The 21,042-nt window shown below is 36.7% G+C and overlaps 3 protein-coding genes across 6 annotated transcripts; 1 reads left to right on the top strand and 2 right to left on the bottom strand.

Annotated features, from left to right (window-relative positions):
• Positions 1–153: 153 nt before the first annotated feature.
• LOC104097729 (tobamovirus multiplication protein 1) lies at positions 154–7,663 on the bottom strand. Of its 4 annotated transcripts, none has more exons than XM_070195655.1 (12): positions 7,533–7,663; positions 7,201–7,404; positions 5,693–5,783; positions 5,560–5,612; positions 4,580–4,672; positions 4,433–4,504; positions 3,639–3,711; positions 3,507–3,552; positions 3,332–3,395; positions 1,343–1,396; positions 774–851; positions 154–687 (listed from the first exon to the last, which is right to left on the bottom strand). In XM_070195655.1, the coding sequence occupies exons 2-12, from the start codon at positions 7,348–7,350 to the stop codon at positions 595–597; spliced, it is 867 nt and encodes a 288-aa protein (XP_070051756.1). In that variant the 5' UTR covers positions 7,351–7,404; positions 7,533–7,663; the 3' UTR covers positions 154–594. The 4 variants fall into 4 exon arrangements, with proteins under 4 accessions (XP_070051756.1, XP_070051757.1, XP_009602641.1 ...); XM_070195656.1 differs by having other exon boundaries at positions 7,513–7,567; XM_009604346.4 differs by lacking the exon at positions 7,533–7,663 and having other exon boundaries at positions 7,201–7,510.
• A 5,024-nt stretch (positions 7,664–12,687) lies between these two features.
• On the top strand, positions 12,688–14,283 carry LOC138905160 (uncharacterized). The gene is made up of 3 exons (XM_070193665.1): positions 12,688–13,460; positions 13,589–13,680; positions 13,946–14,283. The coding sequence occupies exons 1-3, from the start codon at positions 12,688–12,690 to the stop codon at positions 14,281–14,283; spliced, it is 1,203 nt and encodes a 400-aa protein (XP_070049766.1).
• A 5,183-nt stretch (positions 14,284–19,466) lies between these two features.
• On the bottom strand, positions 19,467–19,934 carry LOC117277160 (protein MAIN-LIKE 1-like). The gene has a single exon (XM_033656563.1). The coding sequence runs from the start codon at positions 19,932–19,934 to the stop codon at positions 19,467–19,469; it is 468 nt and encodes a 155-aa protein (XP_033512454.1).
• Between the last annotated feature and the right edge of the window lie 1,108 nt (positions 19,935–21,042).

Here is a 21,042-nt window from a genome sequence, read left to right as displayed (position 1 = left end):
ATGATATTTAAGCGAAAACTAGGAGAGGAGCACACGTTTTAGTCATCGAATTTCAAGGCACACGGGCTCTCCAGGATTTCTCAGTTAAAGAAAAGATAGAAGGGAAAAAGAAAAAGAAAAAGAAAAAACAAAAAAAAAAGTGCTCTAGCCTAGTAGGTAAATAGTCACTACACAGGGCATTGCCATTATTCAAATGGTGAAAGTTACATCCGTGCGATCTTACAGTATAGGAAATAATCAAATACCGAACATCACAGTTAGAATGAAACAGTACAAAAGATGACATTGAGGCAACCCTGTTGCATCATTACTTCAGGACTTCGATACTTTTCACAAACTTGTAGAACAATTAATAACCAAAATGTTAACGATTCGTCTGATGCTTCACGCCACAACCACAGAAACAATACAATGTAGGTAAAACAGCTTAAGCTTTGTTCAACAACTGGGGAAAGAGTTGACATCATTGGCCTTTCTACAAAATTAATGCACCTGGATCCTTTTCGCAGCTCCACTTTTCCTGCAGAACTCCACTTAGCTTCTGCAGCGGCAACCATGTGAAAGTGTAGGACTGACGATAAAAGTCTGCTGCAGCTAACTGATTGGGTGGTATTGTGCAGATACTCTTTTTGGAGGCAATTTTCGCAGGATGTATAGCACAAGTGCTGAAGGAAGAATTTCTACCAGCTGCCCACCAAGAAGAATGTGATCAGAGAGAGAGAGAGAGAGAGAAGGCAAGCGTAAGGAGCATGGAATAACGGAATAAGGCATACCAGGTAGTATATCAGATTCAGAACAGGATGGTCCAAGACATCAAGAGATGCGTCAGGATCAAAAGCAGATAACACAACCTGCAGTGAACCACAAATTAGACATAGCAAAGACGCTCATGCACACGAAAGTAATTGTTGTCTAGAGATTTGAGGCAGGTCTGGCTCTCAAGTTCATAGCAAAATTTACTTTAAACCTGATATACCTTCCCTTTTCTTGATCATGTTCCTATTATAAGGTCTTTTCTTTTCATTTCTTTTATTTTTTCCCGGGGTGTAGTTTGGGTCATTTTCGGCTGAAGCCTGAAGGCATATGTCACAGCCTTTTATCTCATAAAATAGCCTCAATGTTTTCACTCTTACAAGCAAAAGCACCAACTCGTTTCCCTGTTTGGACCTCCCCATGGGAAGTTAAGAGTAACTCATTTTATTTACCCAATTGCAAAACTTTATAATGGAGCTAGGACGATATTATACTATGGACAATATAATGTTGACCATGGAAAAAAAATAAAGAAAATAAAATGTTGACCAGCATTGAGAGGAGAGGAAACATATGCATAAAGCCTTACCACAAAGCAGCTAATGAGGAAACAAGTGAAACATATGGCAGTCACAGATCCAACCTGCAATCATATGCATACATCATATTATGTGAACCAATTTAGAGTAAGAGATGTTAAAAACTACAAGTCATGCATTATCTATCATGTTATGCATGTGCTAAGCAACATTGAGCTAAATGAAACTTCAGATAACACAAACATATCCACATCACAATCTTTAATGGTGACGTAGAAGAGGTTGTTAGAACAAGCAGATAGATCATGAAAATGTTTTCTGGAGATTGGCCACTAATTATCAATTAAGAAAAGAAAATAGACACTCCGTTGGTTCACCAATAATGACAAAAAATTTATCTCTTCGTAAAAATCATAAATTAAAATTGTGTTTCCATTTTATCGCACCAAACTTAGATATACTTCTGCCTGTTGATTATTCATCAGCAGAGGAGAAAAGGAACTCGGCCAAGAGTAGTTTGTTTTCAGTTAATGCTGATTATGAAGATGATAATCTAGCAAGTATTTTGAGAGTGTGAAGCGGAGTACTTCCCTACAAGTTTATTTGGGGCAATGACTAGGAGCTGAATACAAGGATTCAGGGGTGTGATGGGGAAGTAAATCTTTTTTTGTGTGTGGATAAAAGAGGTGTCTCCAGCTTGCATACACCTCGACTATTCTATCCGGCAACTATATCCTCCCACCGGTAAAGGTACGGGGATAAGAAGCAATCACCCAACATTGCCTCTACTGAGGTACAGTGAGAAGTTATTGAAAGATGTGAAAGGAAATCAGCCCCTTGAAAGAAGCGATATCTCTCATATGGGTAAAGGATGAACTGAAAAATAGGGTACAACATGGATCCTTACAACTCTAATATCACGAGTCTAATTCCTGCTAAAGTTGAAAAACAAATGAATAAGTTGAGAAGTAACTTTTTATGGGGATTTAATTGAGAGACAAAGAGGATGCATCTGTTAGATGATCAACTATGAGCAAACAATAGGGGACTAGGTGTGGAAAGCTTTAGACTATTAGTAAGTGTCTTATGTCTAATGGTTATGGAGATTTAATACCAACAAATTGGAGATGTGGAAGGGGAGATCAACGCATAATATGGAATTGATGGACAATGATGCACTAAAGCAGCAGTCACATCTTTTTATGGAGTTTACGGTAGGGAGACAAATAGGAAATTCTTGGAGAGAGTTTGAAGAGGTGGTAGGGTCAAAGTGGGTAACGACGGAAGAGCAAGACTATGGAAAAACAAACTTTTGGAAACTAGCACTCTGAAAGAACAATTCCCAGATTTATATAATCTTGTCTTTAACAAAGAGTGTTCGGGGTACTATTGCAGAACGCTTCAAAAGAGAATGCTGGAGTCTTCAACCTTGAATAAATTATCAATACTCGGCACAGAGTGCTAGTGTGGTAATAGCTAAATTAGCCCGAGTGATACTAGGGGATCATTAGCCTGACTCCCTCCTTTGTATGTCAATGATGACAGGAAAATCCTTAGTTAAAGCGTGCTATGTTTGTTGTTAAGGATGAATTCTGGTCTATTGGCTCAAAGGACATGGAAGATGACTTGGAGGACGAGAGCTAGTTCCAAAGTGGCTGGTTTTGGATAGTAGCCCTGATTAAAACTGTCACGACAAGGTTCCGTCCTATCCTTGTTTTTTACCATTTTAGAATTTGATTTGAATATAGATACAATCTCAGGAATAGTCTTACTATCTGGGCTAAATATATCAGTCAGTCACTGCAAGCTAACAGTATAATATAGCAGAACCGATCCCAGAGCAAGGAAATTGATGAACGGAATCAGACATCAAGTCTAAGAATTCCCCCCCCCCCTCCCCCCAGGTGCCATAGGGAGGAGAACGTAGTGAGGAATAAATCTTATGACTTACATGCAAATATGTTCTATGCCAAACCAAAAACACTAAACAAGGTCTTTGTATTTACAAAGTAAAAAGATAAGTGTGTAAATACACAAACCTCATGAAGCTTCTTTCTCCTCCCTTTAGATTCAATAGGAAAGCGGCGCAGCATGAGAAACAACCTGATGATTGTAAAAACTTGTAAATACGAATTCCCAATGAACAATTGTCTAAGGTAGTTAAGAACAGTGAATTAGAAGATAAATGCACAAAGAAATAGCACTTAAATGCACCTTCCACCATAGAGCAGAAAGCCCAATGCTGCAATAAATGATACAACTGCACCAAAGAAACATGCAACGTTAAAGAGATCTAACCTTCAGTAAAATAGGGCAAAAGGAGAAAATGAATAGAAAGAGATTCACCTGCTATAAATATCTTCCCAATGAATTCCACAGTGCTATTGTCATTGGACCAGAGGTAAACCCAGATACATGCCTGACCAAAACCATTTTTCAGTTGTATTTAGTTTATTACCTGAGATAAATCTAAAAGACTCAAGCAGCTAGTTAGCTTTTCAGACAAGTGGTCCGTCGGGAATATTTTTCCAAGAAATCAAGAATAACAGACAGCTTTATTCATTTAGAAGTGGATCCCATTCTTTAGGAAAAGGGAGAAAGCTAGAGTCCTCAGAGACTGGAATTAGGAGTATCTAGCCCTATTTCAAGGCCAACTTTGCAAATGGTTTTTAAATATTTATTGCAAGATCTTGGAAAGATATATATCCAACTGCTTTAAAGAAAATTAAAGGTATAATCAGGGCCAAACCATAAATATTTGATAATGAAAGTAGGACCAGTTAGAAGGGCATGGAGGGCCAAGAGGAGAGGCATTTGTCTCTGAAATGAAACTATTCTCCAAACATGTTAAACCTAGGTGAACAAGGTATAACATTTTTAGGGACAGAAGAATATCTCAGAATTCATCATATTAAGTAGCATATATATGGCCGCATATTTTGTGAGACCACCTAAATGCAAGGAGTTATCAACTAGGACACAAACTAACTCGTTTGAAAGAATCTTAAAAGAATTCACATATTACTAACACACAAACAAAACCAGTACTCCATAAACAATAACACTTGATCGACTATATTTCCTTATGAACAATCATGATGTTCAAAAGCATATGAAGAGGGGACAAGTTTGTAGCAAACCTGAATGAAGTATATCGCACCATTTATTGAAATATAAGAAATTCTGAGTTTATCTGTTGGTAAACTCCTAGCCTGCCATTACATAAATGCAAGAGTTAGAATTAATAAATCAACAGTTTGCATGCAGGATGCTACAACTTCACTTGCCTGGTGATATATCTCAGCCCAAAATAGAACCAGGAGAGTAAATGTTGAAAAGAAAAGGAGCCCTGGTAGGTCCAATATTGCCAGAGTCAGCACCTGGTGTAACGCGGAGCAAATGTAACATCAATAAACAATTAAGCAGCAGCTTAAGAGGCAGATGTTGTATGTTATCTATTTCTTTTTCTCAGGCCATCAGCCTAAAAGTGACAGTACTGCAGTAGCCCACCACATCCAAACGAAGGAAAGAGATCATACAAGTTGTAATTCCGGAAGTGCTATCAGATGATTAATTTATCGTTAACAGAAAATTCATCAAAATAAAATGATAGTCAAAGCTAAATGTTCGACATGGCAAAAGTACAGTGCTGCAGAGAAAGTAAAAATCTAAGCACTTGAACAAATGCTATCGCAGTCAAACCAAAAGTTTACAACAAGTAAAAGATGAGGTAATTATGTGATAAGCTTCACACTGAAAAATGAAAGACAGAAAGAATCTAGTGAGCTTTCAATCAAATTAGCTCACATATTAAACAACAAGGTCAGACATTATTGCTATACTGTTCTAGTGCTGTTAGACTATATAAGCAGCCAAAGAGCAGGATGAACTTCCAAATGAATAAATTAAGAGGTAAGGAATCTCAAATGTCAAACTATGCTCAAAGTTAAGAGAGTCAAAGATATAAGATAGCCTGCAGCTCGAAGTAGCAACAAAAAAGTCATGCACTTCCATTTGAAAATGGTCCCATCAGGTTAAAATTTTTAGAGGTACAGCTTTAAATTAATTCTGATTTCAGATAGATCCTAGATTAGTTGAAACACTATAAAGAAAATAATAAATAGTTCGAGAAAAGGGTAAACTGAGGATAAGAACAAGGTAACATTCAAGTTGGCATGCATTGTCGGGTTCTATTGAAAACAAACTGAACATAACCCGGAAAGTGATCGACAATTAAAAAGTTACTTTCAGGAAAAAAATAGCATACCTTAGGATGGAAGAGAAACACTTGTTTGTGAAATCCAAAGACAATTGCACGAACTGAAAGAAAAAAGATTTGCATTCAAAACTAATTTCCAGATAAACAGGGGCAGGATGATTTGCTTGACCTGAATCCGTACCTCCATTTACAACAAAGTTCATCAGATGGAAAACCTTTTGTGTTGTCCAACCATACTCGGGTACCCTCAATTCGATCCTTATTAATTGAATCTGCACATAATCAACTCATACACTCAACCCAAAGCCCAAACAACTAAGCATCACAGGAAAAATACGTATTTTACACATGCAGCATTAGGTATATACTTTATCTGAAACATATTTATCAATCAAAAGTATGAAAAACCATCCTTCCATGAAAGTCATCTGCTTATAGAAAAGTACTTAAGCCCACACGAAACGAGTACTACGTAATACTCACATCAGACATTAGATGAAAGATCAAAGCTTTGAGGATACAGTCATATCAGATAAATGAAGATCATCTAGGTGATAATTGGTGAAGAAATAATTTGGAAATCTCACATAGCTAACCAGACGGGATCTAGGATTTCTAGAACATGGGTGCATCACTAAAGAAAAGAAAAGAGAAAAAAGAAAGTATTAAGTGGGAATCAATCCTTGTCCCTTCAGGTAAATAACTCAGCATTCAACCAAGTGCAACATTCAGCCTTATTGGAGCACGGAGGAGATAGTAGATACTTTTAGATCAATTCTAGGAAATAGGTACATAAAATACCAAGTTTGGCGGAAAGACCATGGGTTCACGTGCACCCTAACTTGGGCAATGAATACGCCCCTCTAGCTAACAGAGACCAAAATTGCCATTAACATCTTAAGGCTGTGCAGAATCCAGAGAAAATAAAGGACAGTACAAAAAGAAAAGTATTGAATTTGACCCTAAATATAGCTAGTCAATAGTCTTAAGCTAACAGCCTAACTGAACCTACATGAACTAAGATTAACCCGTCAGTCCACTGCTAAAAATCTTTAGCCACATAATAAAAGCACCAAATATTCCGTAATTCTCTTAATGGAAGACCCCCTCGAATACACTTCATAAACACACATCCTTGAATCATATTTTTGTGTAACATCCAAAAGAAAAAGTAAAAGCTACACTCCACTATTTCATTCATACAGTTTCCCGAAAAAATTTCATTTCTAACAGTAGCTATGAAAAATCCCAATTTGCAGCAAGTACTAGAAAAAAAAATCTAATTGGATTGTCAAATTCATAAACAAGAAAAAAAAAAAAAAAAAACCTTGACATAACCCCACATCAATTTACATACAAAATCCAAGTGTCAATTTATACAAATAAAAGAGTAGAGAGAGAGGGAGAAAAATAAGAAAAAAGTAAAAGCTAAACTCCATTATTTCATTCCTACAGTTTCCCAAGATTTTCCATTTCTAACAGCAGTTACCTAAAATCCCAACTTGCAGCAAGTTTTGAACTGATTAACATCAGAACCAAAAAAAAAAAGGAACATGAAGAAACCAATCTTGACACAACGCCACATCAAATTAACATATAAAATACAATCTTGACACACCCCAACATCAAATTAACATACAAAATCAAAGTGTCTATTTATATAAACAAAAGACCAGGAGACAAAATTACAAGGGCAACGGCTGAGACAAGAGCATAGGAAGCACAAAGAGAGTAAAAAATCCCATCTTGCCACTGAACGGACACGTTGATCTGGTCCCACCAGTTGGTCGTCGGACCGGCGATGTCAATCGGCGACGAGCCAAGTGGCAACCTCGTCATTTCACCTTTCCCAGGTAACCAACCCCCTACTTCTGTCCTTTAGAATTGGTTCGCCTAAAAGAAGTCAAAAACTGATGATGCTATAAACAAACAAGAAAAATACAGAAAAATACAGAAGAAGAAAAAGGAAAACTAAGGAACGTGCTGAGGTGCTATACACACATGAAAATAGTGGCACAGACCTGTACAATCAATCATAAATGGAGATCCTTTAACCTTTGTGACTTGTGTTGTGTAGTACTAAGATATTTACTCCTAATTCTTTTACTTTGTGGGATTTTAACTGGTCCAGCTAGTCAATTTTGAATGTGAGCAGCAAACCAAAAAATTAAATAATTAAGCATCAATTCAAATTAGTTAGAGCTACCTTTTACAATTTTGAATAAAAGAAATTGATAATGTGAATATGTCTTATTTTTATTTTCAAATATGTACGTCTAAAAATTATGTCTTGTGTTTTATTTTCAAATGCTGTCAAATTATTCTTTTTCATTTCGTTTTATTTCATATAAGATACCCTTTTTTTGGTTTTTGTTGAAAAAAATATAGTAATATATTTTTATATTTGAAAATCTTTAATTTTATCATCCTTATATTATCGTTAATGACTCTTTTATAAAAATTACATGTTATGTTGAAGACCATAAGATTTTAGCAAGACTTTATTATACATATATACATATATTATGTGTCACAATTTTTTCTTTATTAAATTTGTGTTCGATTTAACACGATTACGTAAGTAATGAAATTGAAGAAAGAGTTGCTTTTCTTCTAAGGTCAACCTATCTATATCCCTCTTTTATCCAAACATAGGGCTAGACTTTATTACTACTATAAAGGAGAGGGAATAAGAAAGCAGCCGGTCAACATGCCTACTTGGCATTATGATGGTAATATGGTCATTTCAATTAAAATGGAGTAATATGGTTGGTCAAAAAGAAATCTTACTGTAGCTACTATATCAACTTTTGAAGTCCTTTGACTAAATTACCCTTCGTTTATGTCATTGCTCATCACTCTTAAGATATGCATAGCTTTGGAAATTAACCTAGGCCCATCTTACTATTTATTCAACGTGCTATCATTTCAATGGTTCATTCTTCCATACCCATATATTTGAATCTGAAACTAAGTGCGATCTTTTTGGACTCAAGAGACACAAATAGGCTGAAAAAATAACTTGGTATCGTTTTATATAGAGCGCGGTTATTCACCGCGTTATACCTTAATGGCAGTTTTGTCCGTTAAGATATAGCGCGGTGAATAACCACGCTATATATAAAATGTGGCCCCACTAATAATCCATCTGCACTTAACTGACCCACCAATAATTCATATGGGTATAGCGCTTATTATGCATGCGTTATACATCCACTAATTATAACCCAGACTGGTTTTTTTCTTATTTAAGGAGGTTCTAAATTTGGTAAAAAATCATAAATCCATTCAGTTCTTTCGAAATATTTGTTTCGTTAAGTTATTTTGTATTTTGTCATTATGTCCGAAAAGCAAAAAATTAGGGTTTCATTATTTTTTTTGGGTGTGGGGGGGGGGAGGGGGTAATTGTGGCGGAGAATAACCCAGTACACTATAGTTGTTCTCCACGGTGTCATGTTAAGTTGCCACTTATAATGGAGTACGATAGATTGGTATCGTTGTTATGTAAAAAAAAATGAGTGTGAGCAAATGTTCGGTGAATATTAAAGTAACCGAAAGATATTCGTATTCTGTTACTCCGGGGTTGCTTGTTATGTTGAGTTTAACATCGAAAATGATGAAACTCTGACAGATTTTTTGAGGACTCCAGATGAACATCGGGAACTTATTGTGATAAAAATATTGGAAATGTACGTCAAGGCGGAAGACGTTCGCAATAATGAGGTTCCGCAAAGGGATATCCCTCAATCATCGGGTGCTTATTTTGGAGCAGGTTTAGCCGAATAGGTTCCGGGTGAAAGAGCTTGTCCTGATCTAAACTTATCTCCTTAGGCGAATGAGGAGCGATGACATAATTTATCCCCAAGTTTACATAATCCATAAGCCAGGTGATAGACTTCAATTTTTCTTTGTGTTACGATGTTTATTTTTATGTATTGAATTTGTATTAACACTCATATATTCCATAGGGGGTACCAGCCAAATATGAATTTTATAAGTTATGAACCAACTGACAGTTGGAATATGACTAGTTTTGGTGTGTTGGATCATGTCCATCCGGGAGTGTCACGACCCAAAACCCGCATGTCGTGATGACGCCTATCTTAATACTAGTCAAGCCGTCAATCTCAATAAATCACATTTCTCTTAAGTTTGAACACATAATATTTACATTAAGGGTAAAAATACACCATTTGTAGTACAAAACACTAAGTCTTTTAAAATACACTCCTAAAACCCAGTGTCACTCAGTACATAAGCATCTAAATGATAATATAGTTTGACTGATAAAAATATTGTCTGAAAATATAGAACAGTACAAACAACTGAAAGGAAAGAGAGTCAAGGCCTACGGACGCCAAATATCTACCTTAATAGTCTCCAACATATAAAATTTTGAACTCTAGCAGCTGCCGTATCCGGGAGTTCCTTGATTTGCACACAAGGTGCAGGGTGTAGTATGAATACAACCAACTCAATAAGTAACAAGACTAACCTTTGGACTGAAAGTAGTGACGAGCTCAACAAGTACAGTCCAATATAAAGATAACAGTACAATAATATAGGCATGCTCTCAAGTTCAGCAACAGAGACTGAGATATGATATGCAAATGATAGATGTGACTACAAAATTACAATTCAAACAAGCAATTCAATAGCAATAAGACCTCTTTGGTTTCCAAAATATTGGCACGTAGCCTAAACATGATCTTTAACATGAGTCTCAGCTCAATTTCCTCTAACACGTGGAGGATATGTGGATAATGACATGATTATTTGATTTTGCAACTCCATGGAATCAATTAAGTCACAATTTCTATGGTGCACCCCCATCACCTAGCATATGCGTCACCTCCATACAATTCACATAATACGTAATTCGGGAATTTATACCCTAAGAACCAAGTTTAGAAGTGTTACTTACCTCAAACCATGTAATTCTTTATTCCAGTATGCCTTTGCCTCGCGAATCGGTCTTCGAACGCCTCGAATCTAGTTATAATTAATTTGATTCAGTCAATAAAAATTGTAGGAATTAATTCCATATGAAAATACTAATTTTTCAACAAAATTTAAAATTACACTAAAAAATTACCAGTAGGACCCATGTCTCGGAACCCGACAAAAGTTACAAAATATGAACGTCCATTCAACCACGAGTTCAACCATACCAAATTTACCGAATTCCGACATCAACTCGACCTTCAAATCCTCAAATCTTATTTTTAAATCCTTAGGCCCAAATCCTCTAATTACACCTCAAACACCCGTAATCTAGTCGGAATACTCAATGATAATTCAATATTATTGACTAACAATGATCACAAGGGACTTACCTCAAGTTTTCCCGTGAATTCTCTCTGAAAAAGCGCCTCAACCCGTGTTGGAAATGACTAAAAATAAGAAAATCTCAGACCCCTCTATTTTTGTACACTGTCCAGAGGTTCTGCATCTGCAGAATTTTTAACCGCATATGTGGTCTCGCATATGCGAGAAATCGTTCGCTTCTGCGGCTTCCCCGCTTCTGCGGACAAGAAATCCGCTTATGCGGTTGCCCAAGCCACTTCTGCGGTTGCCCAAGCCACTTCTGCGAAGAAGCCTCTCACCTCTCACTTCCGCTTCAGCGATCAACTCGTCACAGGTGAGAGTCCGCTTCTGCGGTCCTGCATGCGCACCTGCGACCCCTGCCCTTGCCAAGCAATGCCGCTTCTGTGCAACCAAGCTTGCTTCTGCGAGCTCGCACCTGCGAGCAAAATTCCGCAGGTGCGATTGCATCAAAAGGCCAAAATTTTCAAATTTCTTTTTAAGTTCAAATTTGATCCGTTAACCATCCGAAACTCACCCGAGGCCCCCGGGACCTCGACCAAATATACCAATAAGTTCCAAAATATCATACGAACTTAGTCTAAGCCTCAAATCACATCAAACAACTCTAAAATCACAAATCATACCCCAATTCAAGCTTAATGAAACTAAGAAATTCCAACTTCTACATTCAATGCCGAAACCTATCAAATCAAGTCCGATTGACCTCAAATTTTGCACCCAAGTCATAAAGGACATAACGTACCTATGAAAAGTTTTAGAACTATATTCTGACCCTGATATCAAAAAGTCAAATCCCTAGTCAAACTTCCAAACTTAAACTTCCTATTTTCGCCATTTCAAGCATAATTTAACTACGGGCTTCCAAATAATCTTCCGGATATACTCCGCAGTCCAAAATCACCATTCAGAGCTATTGGAACTATAAAAAATCTATTCCGGGGTCGTTTACACATAAGTCAATATCCAGACAACTATTTGAACTTAAGCTTTAAATCCTGGAACTAAGTGTTCTAAATTCATTCTGAAACCTCTTCGACAATTCATATATTTATAATTGAACACAGGATAAACATTAAATGGGGGAACATGGCTGTAATACTCAAAACGATCGGTCGGATCGTTACAGGAAATTATCACCAACATGATAGTGTGTATCATGGGATATCAAGACATTATGATTTGTAAGTGAAGTGATAAAGTTTATATGTAAAGTTTGGATGAATTTGAGAAGCTCATTATTTTATTATTTGTGTAATAAAAACGAGCAACTTGAAGGTCCCGTCCTTACTCAATTGCACGAAGACGACATATTATTCGGGATCTGGCAGGTGCGAATAGTTAGGAAGATAATAGTGATTATGACAACAATGTTGATGAGTCTGGAGATGACACACCCTTCTCTGATGAGGGTGATGATGATGAGTCCGAGAATGATGAACCTGATTGGACGAAGGAGCATGCTCCACCTCCCGTTAGACCAAGAGTGTACGAGTCCCATGTGTCATTTCATTCAAGGGAGATTCTCTACCTTGATCATTTGCCAAGTATGTCGGACGTGGATGCCCTCACAAGGGATCTTGATGAAATTCAGACAGCAAAGTGGGATGAATCTAGAGCAACAGTACTGTCAAAGGGCATTGTTTTGCTGATAAAGCGCGCCTAAGCAGGGCGGTGCGAATGTACAACATAAAAAAATGTCATGATATTGCGGTTCATGAGTCATCTCCGGATGAATACAAAGTTATTTCTCGTAGATTGTTTCAAGGTTGTAATTGGATGCTGCATGTGAGAAAGTTGAAAACAAATATGTGGATTATGGGTAAATACATTGGCACCCATAATTATGAAATGGACACATTCAGTGGGAATTATTTTAACTTGAATATTGACTTGATTTCTTTTGTGTTGATTCCATACATTGAACCGTCCATAAGGTACAAGATCAAAGAGTGTATAACATCTGTCCACCAGGTATATGGGTGTACCATTACCAAAAGAAAGGCATTTCTCGGGCACAAACGTGCGTTTGAAATTGTTTATGGTAACTGGGATAAGTCCTTTGCATCTCTATCCAGGTACATGGTCGCATTGAAACACTTTAACCCCAGGACTGTTGTTGAATGGAAGCTTGAGAGGAGTCTGGGAATATCGGAACACATATTCAGATATGTGTTCTGGGCATTTAAACCAGTCATTGATGGTTTTGTGCATTGTCGGCCGGTAATATCCGTAGACGACACTCATGTTTATGGAAAGTACGATATTAAGTCATTGATCGATGTTGCAGTAGATGCTAATGGAAGTATATTTCCCCTAGTATTTTCTATTTGTACCAATGAAAGCCAAGAGACGTGGACATTGTTTTTAAACCACTTGAATGAGCACGTTGTCAGACATCGTTCAGGTATTTATCTAATATATGATCGGCATGGCGGTATTTTAAGTTCTGTACAGAATTTGCATGCATGGCAGGAACCGTATGCCTACCACTGTTACTGTGTTACGCACTTGAAGGCCAACTTCCAGAGGGCTTATCCTAACAAGGACTTGTATGATTTAATGTGGATGACTCCAACAGATCACCAAGAGTGTAAATTCAGGAGGCGAATGAAATTGATCAGGTAGGAAGACCCATAAGCCTATCGTTGGTTGATGCGACATGAGCTTGACAAATGGACTTTGCATGTGGATGGTGGTAGAAGATGGGGAATTCTGACTACAAATGTGTCACAGTCTTTCAATTCAATAGATTATTGAAGTCTGCACGTGGATTGCCAGTCATTGCCATGGTGTGGATGTCATTCAAGCAGATGGCAGAGAGGTTTGCTGAAAGATCTAGAGGTGCATCGTCATTGATGGAAAATGAGAGTTGAATTTATGCCACAACCAATGAAATGATTTGGGAAATATAGGAAGCGAGCACAATGATATTCATTTTTGCAGTATTGCAGCGAGCGAAATATTTTTGAAGTTCGCACTGGTCTGCATCACAACCGTCGGAATAATACACATACCACCAATGAAGCCAAAAGATTATGCTCATGTGGAAAATGGTCAATCTATCACTTGCCATGCTCACATGCCATGAAGTGCTTTCAACATACAGGTTTCGTGGCAACGAGGTACGTTGATAAAGAATATAGTGTTGATGCATACTTAAACACCTATAGTGGACAGTTGCAGCCAGTGGGTGCGGAGCATTATTGGCCGTCAGAACCATTTAAAATGGTGTGCAATGAGGATTATGTGCGCCAACTACAAGTGCAAAAAAGAACGCGTATAAGGAATCAAATAGATATTGGTAATACCGTTTATACGCGTAAATGTGGCATATGTTCCCAAACAGGACACAACCGCCATAAATGTCCTTCATCTGGTTTGGGAAGCGGTGGTAATTTAGCACCAGGTGACAGTTCATCCAATGCGCCCAATTATCAAGGATAAACGTAGTGTTTTATTGGAGTAATTTTATTGTACTAAAGTTATGTAAATGTTCATGTTGCAAAATATATGAAATAAAACTATGTTTCCAATGGGGTTAAATGTAATTGTTATTTAGAATTAAAGATTCAATACAACAGTTTAACATACAACCCAAGGAATAATTTTTTTTTATTCGCCATTATCGTCGTTGTTTGGTCCTATTTCATTGTCACCGTCTTCATCTTCTTCGTCAACATCTTGTACGTATCTTATACGTACCCTTCGGGACCAAGGGCATCGTAATCTAGGCCCCAGTTGACACACATTCCTCGTATTTCATCGCTATCATCAATAAGACCACTTGCTTGATTTCTACAATAATATGAGACTCCTACGTCCAACGTCTGTGGTAGAAACTTAGGTAGTCCCTCCCACTCGACAACTATTGGGAAAACATGATACTCATTGTGTCTATGCAATTTTTCATTTTCTAAGATCATCGATAGCATGATGAACAGCAAGTGCCTTTTCCATCTCTAAAATCTCCTTCATCAAATGCCGAATCACTTCTGGTTCATCTTTGTGCGTGTTTGTTTGGAAGGTTGCAGACAATGCTTGTGGTACAACAAGCCAATGCTAGTGACATAGTACTTCATAATCACAACGTTTTGAGTAATGGGGAACTCGTTGTCATTTTTCGCCTCAAATTCTCATACCTTCATGCTTTGTAGAATGCGCTTCGCTCAATAATGTGCCCTACAACTTTTAGATCTATATGTATATTGATAGGCTTATTTTCCAAGGGACGCAGAATACCATACCACTTGTCATCAACCAAATCAGTATAGCAACCTAGCATATATTTTTCAAGGTAAGGATCGATTGTGTTATGACTTGTTCCATTTTGAATCTTTTGAACTACCTTCACATTTTTGCCTCTTCGTAAACCACTTATTAAATGTTAGTGGCATTTCTCAATTGGATGTTGTTCTAGTTATTCAAATGGTATTTGAGTATTGATATCTTGGTTCAACTTAAGAAGAACTAAGCTGCATGTCGACTAGTATGAACGCGAAACATAGCGCCTCACAAATATGCGCTATGTGTCTTGTCATGTCGACCTGAAAAAGTTGTCGTCCTAGAAGAGCTGCTGACCTGAAAATCTGTCGTACTTAAAAATCTGGACCCACTTGTACCCAAAAGAATCATTATCATACGAAATATAGCGCCTCACCAATATGCGCTATATGTCTTGTCATGTCGACCTGAAAAAGTTGTCGGCCTGAAAAAGCTGCTAAACTGAAAAGTTGTCGTACTGACAAAGTTGGACCCACTTGTACCCGAAAGAATTATTATCACGTAAAACATAGCGACACACCAATATGCGCTATGTATTTTGTCATGTCGATATGAAAAAGTTGTCGGCTTGAAAAAGGTGCACGCCTTCAAGCAAATCCAACAAATCCCTGCAATAAGGGAGATGATGTCGAGCCTCGAACCCGCGTCTGTAGTCTCGCCTATCAACCCACCTCCAAGCTAAAGGGAGAAACGGTGGAGGTGGTGCATCCAGAGCGAGGGGTGGTAGAGGTGGCTGGAACTGCAGGAACCGCTCCCAGGCCCAAATCTAATATTGATTGTGGACGTAAAATTTAAGGTATTTCTTTACAATGTATGTTACAATCATGAAAAAATTGACTATGTTTTCACCTGCACCAACGGTAAAAAGCCGTCAACGTCTCTCTGGGTGCCGATGCTAACTCGGCACATCTGCCTATAGAGGTTACCTTGAATATACCAATTTAATGGGCCGGGTTGACCCGGTTCCGGACCGGCCCAGACCAGTATTAAACCGGACCGGTTCGGACCTGTGGTAGGGGGCCGGGTAGGACTGGGTTTGGGGGGTTAGGGGGTTGGATGGTATTTTTTTTTATCGGTTAGCCGGACCGGTCGAAACCGGTAAAGGAAAATAATTGTTGAACCAGTTAACCGGACCGAACTGAATCGGTTCAACGACTATTTTTTGATTTTTTAAAAAAAATTCATTTGACTGTTGGCAACGGTCAGCTTCCAATTTGACCGTTGCCCAACTGATATTTTGCAATAATAGTCCTTTTTGGGTAATTTTATTTTTAAAATAACACTTTTTTGTAATTACTAATTTAACCCTTTGAAAAGCTATAAATACACCCCCTCTTCTTCATTTCTTCACTCATCTCTCATTTCTCAAACTCAAATTCTCAGTTATCATTCTCTCATTCTTCACCTAAATTGCAATTAACTATTTGGCTCTCATTTTTTTTTGGAATGTAATTTATCGTATTATTTGAAGTTTGAAGTTTGAACAATTGACGTTTCTTCGTGGTAATATTGGAGTTGCGAAAATCATCAAGTATTCAATTTATTACGGAATTTGGTGCACTCTCTCCAACTCTTTCTCTTATTTACTATTTTATTTGCATATTTAATTTTTGTTACTAGTTAAATTTTCACAATATGTTTAATGCTGCAAATAGAGTGTATAATAAGGTTGCTAATCGGGAAAATAGAAAAAGAGGTATTACTTCAACATCTAATAGTAATTTTAATGACTCTACACATGTTTCTAAAACATCACCTTATAATAATATAGATTATGAACAATTACAGGAAAATTTCGGTGTAGAAGATAATAAATTAGAAATTGAAGATGAGACACCACTTACACCTAGTAGTGTTAGAGTTGGTAGCAGGGGTGGTGGTCGTGGCTCTAGTAGTAGACCACCTATGGACCCGACTACTAATCGGAGGAAAAGAAGTAAAGTTTGGAAATATTTTGACGAAATAGAGAATTGTGATAGAGTTAGATGCAAACTTTGTAAAGATGATTTTAAACATAAGACTGGAGGAAGTTTAAGGGGGACTGGAAGACTTAGTAGGCATATGAAAATTACTCATCCTATAGAATGGGGCTCTGATTTAGATGAAAATCAAGGAACTCTAAACCCTAGTACTGGAGAACTTATGAAATATGATAAAATGAAGGATCGTGAGGAGTTAGCAAAAATGATTGCTTTGGGTTGTCTACCTTTTTCTTTTGCTTTGGGTTATATTCTAAGGATTTATAATCCCTTATTTAAAGGTATCCCTAGAAGTACTTGTAGATCTGATATCTTTAGACTTCATGGACAATATTAGACATACATACGCTATTTGTTTGATCACCTTCCTTGTAGAGTTTCTCTAACTTCTGATATTGGACATGCTGTAAATGAAAATGATTATTTGACATTACATATCATTGTATAGATAATAATTATTGTATGCAAAAACGTATTATCGATTTTAAATATGATGAAGATCAAAGTCATACTGCTATTTTTATAAGTACTACTATTTGCGAAGTTGTTGAATTTTATAATCTTAATAAAAAAAGTATTGTGTATATCTTTTGATAATGCTTCTAGCAATAATGCCGCAATTTCAATATTAAGACTGTATTTGAAACCACCACTAGACAAAAATTTTCATGTTAGGTGTGCATGTCATATTTATAATTTAATTGTTAAAAGTGGCCTTCATTTATTTTTGACTGAGATTACTCATGTTAGAAGAGCAGTTGGTGTTATTCAAGGAAATAATAGATAATCTAGAGTTAAGGAATTTAAGACTAAGTGTACAGAGCATAACCTTAAACCCAGATTCATGCCAGATGAAATTGTTACTAGATGGAATTATACATACTTATTGTTAAAATGTTGCTACAAATATAGATTGCCGATAACTGAAGTTGCTAATGCGTATTGTACTAATCCAAACCGTATGTTAACAACTAATACTTGGGAGACCATTAATGATGTTGTTCAATTTTTACATAAACTTTATATAACTATTGTTAAGTTTTCTGGAGCATATTACCATACTATTACTATGGCTTTAGTACATATAGCTGAAATTTCTTTTCTACTCTCTGAATTTAAGAAGAAAGAAAAATATAAGGATGTTGTTGAAAAAATGCAAGCCAAATTCAAAAAATATTTCTTTTCAATTCCACTTATTTACTTAATTGGTGCTATTTTAAATCCTTCTATTAAGATGTCTAATTGTCACCAATTAATCAATGCTTTATATACTTATATGAAGATCAGACCAACTGAAACCCCAGATATATATTGTTGTATGAACAAGCTAAATGATTATTTACAACAATTATATAATTATTATGCAAATATAATTGATGATGAAGCTATTAATGTAGGCAATGTTAATCCCACTATGCATTGTACTATTTCTACTGCATCTGCTATTATGGATGAAGATGAAGGCATTGATGGTTATAATATTTGATCTACATTTCCTTCCACTCAAACCAGCAGCAGGAACATTGATGACCTTCAAGTCTACTTGGCAATCAGAGCCTGGCACAAAGGAGTTTTCACCGTTGGGATGGTGGCATGAGAATGAAAAGTAATTTCTTGTTCTTTCCGCTATGGCTCGGGACATGCTGAATATGCCAATTTTAACTGTTGCATCAGAGAGTGAGTGCATTTAGTCAAGAAAGACAATAACTAGGAGACACCCGTCACTCATTGGGAAGCAATGCTTTGAAAGTTTTAGTATGTTTTAGAGATTGGATTAGATCAAAACGAAGAAATCAGGGACGTGAAGATGTTGATAAACCAGAAGACGAGGAACTTGGAGATATATTAACACATGGTCACTTATCTGAATTTAACACTCCAGAAGATGGCCAAGAAGTTCATATTGATTATGAAGAACTTACTAAAGCAATGCAAAACCTTTGAATGTATACTTTAATTTGCAAGTTTGAAATAAAAAAAGAACTTGCAAATTATAAGTGCAATTTTTTTCCATCTTCATTATATTCTATTATCTTAAATTCTTAATGAAATATTAAAGTATAAGGATTTTAAAGTCTTTGCATCTTTTATTCAAACACTTTTTTATAAGATTATTTTTTTGTTTTATATTTTTACTTTATATTAATATAAATTACAATAGTTATACAAAATACAAAAAAATTTAAATAAACCTGGCTCGGCTCGGCCCCTTAGGCCCGTAACCGTTCCGGTTCAATATTTTACCGGATGGGCCCGAACCCGTTAAACCCGGTTTGGAAAAACCGGTAACCGGACCGGATTGGTGATCGACCGGTCACTTTTTAGTCAACCTGGACCGGACCGGATCGACCCACCCCTTTGACACCTTTAACCTAGAACAACTGCACCCCAGCTGTAACCAGGTAAATCATCTAGCCGCTTAGGATGATATAGAAATCTCAAGCTGACTAGGTTTTTCGAAGTGTTCGGCAACAGTACACCACCAAACATCAGCAACAACACCAATCTCGTGTGCCGGTCGATAACCTCTGGCAGTGAATCATCCGTAATCTCCGTATCCATCGCCTCCAGATGCTGACGGACGGGCGTCAGCTGCAAACGACTGGCCCCACTCAATGCAGTCTCCTCCGCTGGCTGGAATCCGGTGAGCCGCTGCAACATATGCAGGTAATGCAATCCCATGTAGTCTCTGAGAGCATGCGGGTAAGCTACAGGTAATCCATCAACCGACATCCCGAAAAGAACCTCTACGTCCTCAAGCGTGATGGTAGCCTCGCCGATGGGTAGATGAAACGTGTGCGTCTCCGGTCGCCACCACCGCTCTATCATAGCCATGATCAACGCTCAGTCGAACTGCAACCGTCTGATCTCTATGATCTTGTAGAAAAGAAGGCGTCTAACTATACGGGGAAGGAGTGGGTGGGCCCTAATGAACTCCTACATATAGTCTATACGTCTGGGGTGGAATGTCTGGGACAAACACTGCCCATCCCATATGTACGAAGACATATGGTTGGCCTATAGCAATAGTAGCTCTAGAGATGCAGATCCGGGATGCACAGGGGGAACCTCGATGGCTATGTCTGTAAATTTAACAATATTAATTAAAGTATTTTTCTTTTTAATTGCTTAGGATCTTTAAATATATTGCAATATCTTTTATATTAATATTTAATCGATATTTTTACTATATTGTTACTTAGGTTGAAATATTTTTTATATTATAATTTTAAATGTTAGTTTATTATTTTATATGTTAGTTTAATATTTATATGTTTTTTCTTATTCACCAATTTTTGGGTATAATAGAATTAAATAATTAATTTTTATAGGAATACATGATTTAATTAATATGTATTCGTATACAAATAATTAGTTTGACAAATATTGTTACTTTTTATGTAATTTTCTTACATTTGTTTGCTAGTATTCAAGAGACTTTGTGTTTGAACTATCATCTTTTTTCAGATATTTTTGGGGTTGACAGATAATTAAATAATTAATTTCAATAACTACAAAGATACTACGCTAAAAGTCACTACATTGTACAATACTAAAGGGCACTACATTATAATTACGGGTACAATATAACACTAAAGGAAACTAAATAACATTAATTATTTATAAAATAATAATTTATCTATTTTACTAATTTTTTAGCACAATAATAATTTAATCCGGATAAAAAATAATAAATTAATTAAATTGCAAAACAATCATGAAAGAACATATATCACAGTGAAAAATAACTAATAGGTATTTTTAATACATGAGTTTTAACAAAAAATAAGTCGGAATAACTTGATTTTAAATTTTTTGAAAGGTGAAGATTTGATTATTTGTGGGCCGAAACGAGCAATCCACTACGCGATAACGCCTTAACGCCTTAGATCCGATGTTAGCATGCTACAATCCCGAGAACCTACACTTTTTCTGGGACCGG

This window comes from Nicotiana tomentosiformis, chromosome 2 (assembly GCF_000390325.3).
Source record: "Nicotiana tomentosiformis chromosome 2, ASM39032v3, whole genome shotgun sequence".
Classification (NCBI taxonomy): domain Eukaryota; kingdom Viridiplantae; phylum Streptophyta; class Magnoliopsida; order Solanales; family Solanaceae; genus Nicotiana; species Nicotiana tomentosiformis.
Note: the sequence above shows the minus strand (reverse complement) of the source record. Positions and strands in the feature narration are given on the sequence as shown.

Excerpts from the sequence above, each read along its gene's own strand:
- LOC138905160 (XM_070193665.1), top strand. The coding sequence starts at position 12,688 with ATGGACACATTCAGTGGGAATTATTTTAACTTGAATATTGACTTGATT. Across the intron at positions 13,461-13,588 it reads AGGCGAATGAAATTGATCAG|ATTATTGAAGTCTGCACGTG; the intron begins GTAGGAAGACCC and ends TCAATTCAATAG. Across the intron at positions 13,681-13,945 it reads GTTTGCTGAAAGATCTAGAG|GTTTCGTGGCAACGAGGTAC; the intron begins GTGCATCGTCAT and ends TTCAACATACAG.
- LOC117277160 (XM_033656563.1), bottom strand. The coding sequence starts at position 19,934 with ATGGCTATGATAGAGCGGTGGTGGCGACCGGAGACGCACACGTTTCAT.
- LOC104097729 (XM_070195655.1), bottom strand. The coding sequence starts at position 7,350 with ATGACGAGGTTGCCACTTGGCTCGTCGCCGATTGACATCGCCGGTCCG. Across the intron at positions 3,553-3,638 it reads TGGGAAGATATTTATAGCAG|TTGTATCATTTATTGCAGCA; the intron begins GTGAATCTCTTT and ends TCTTTGGTGCAG. Across the intron at positions 1,397-3,331 it reads GGAGAAAGAAGCTTCATGAG|GTTGGATCTGTGACTGCCAT; the intron begins GTTTGTGTATTT and ends ATATGATTGCAG.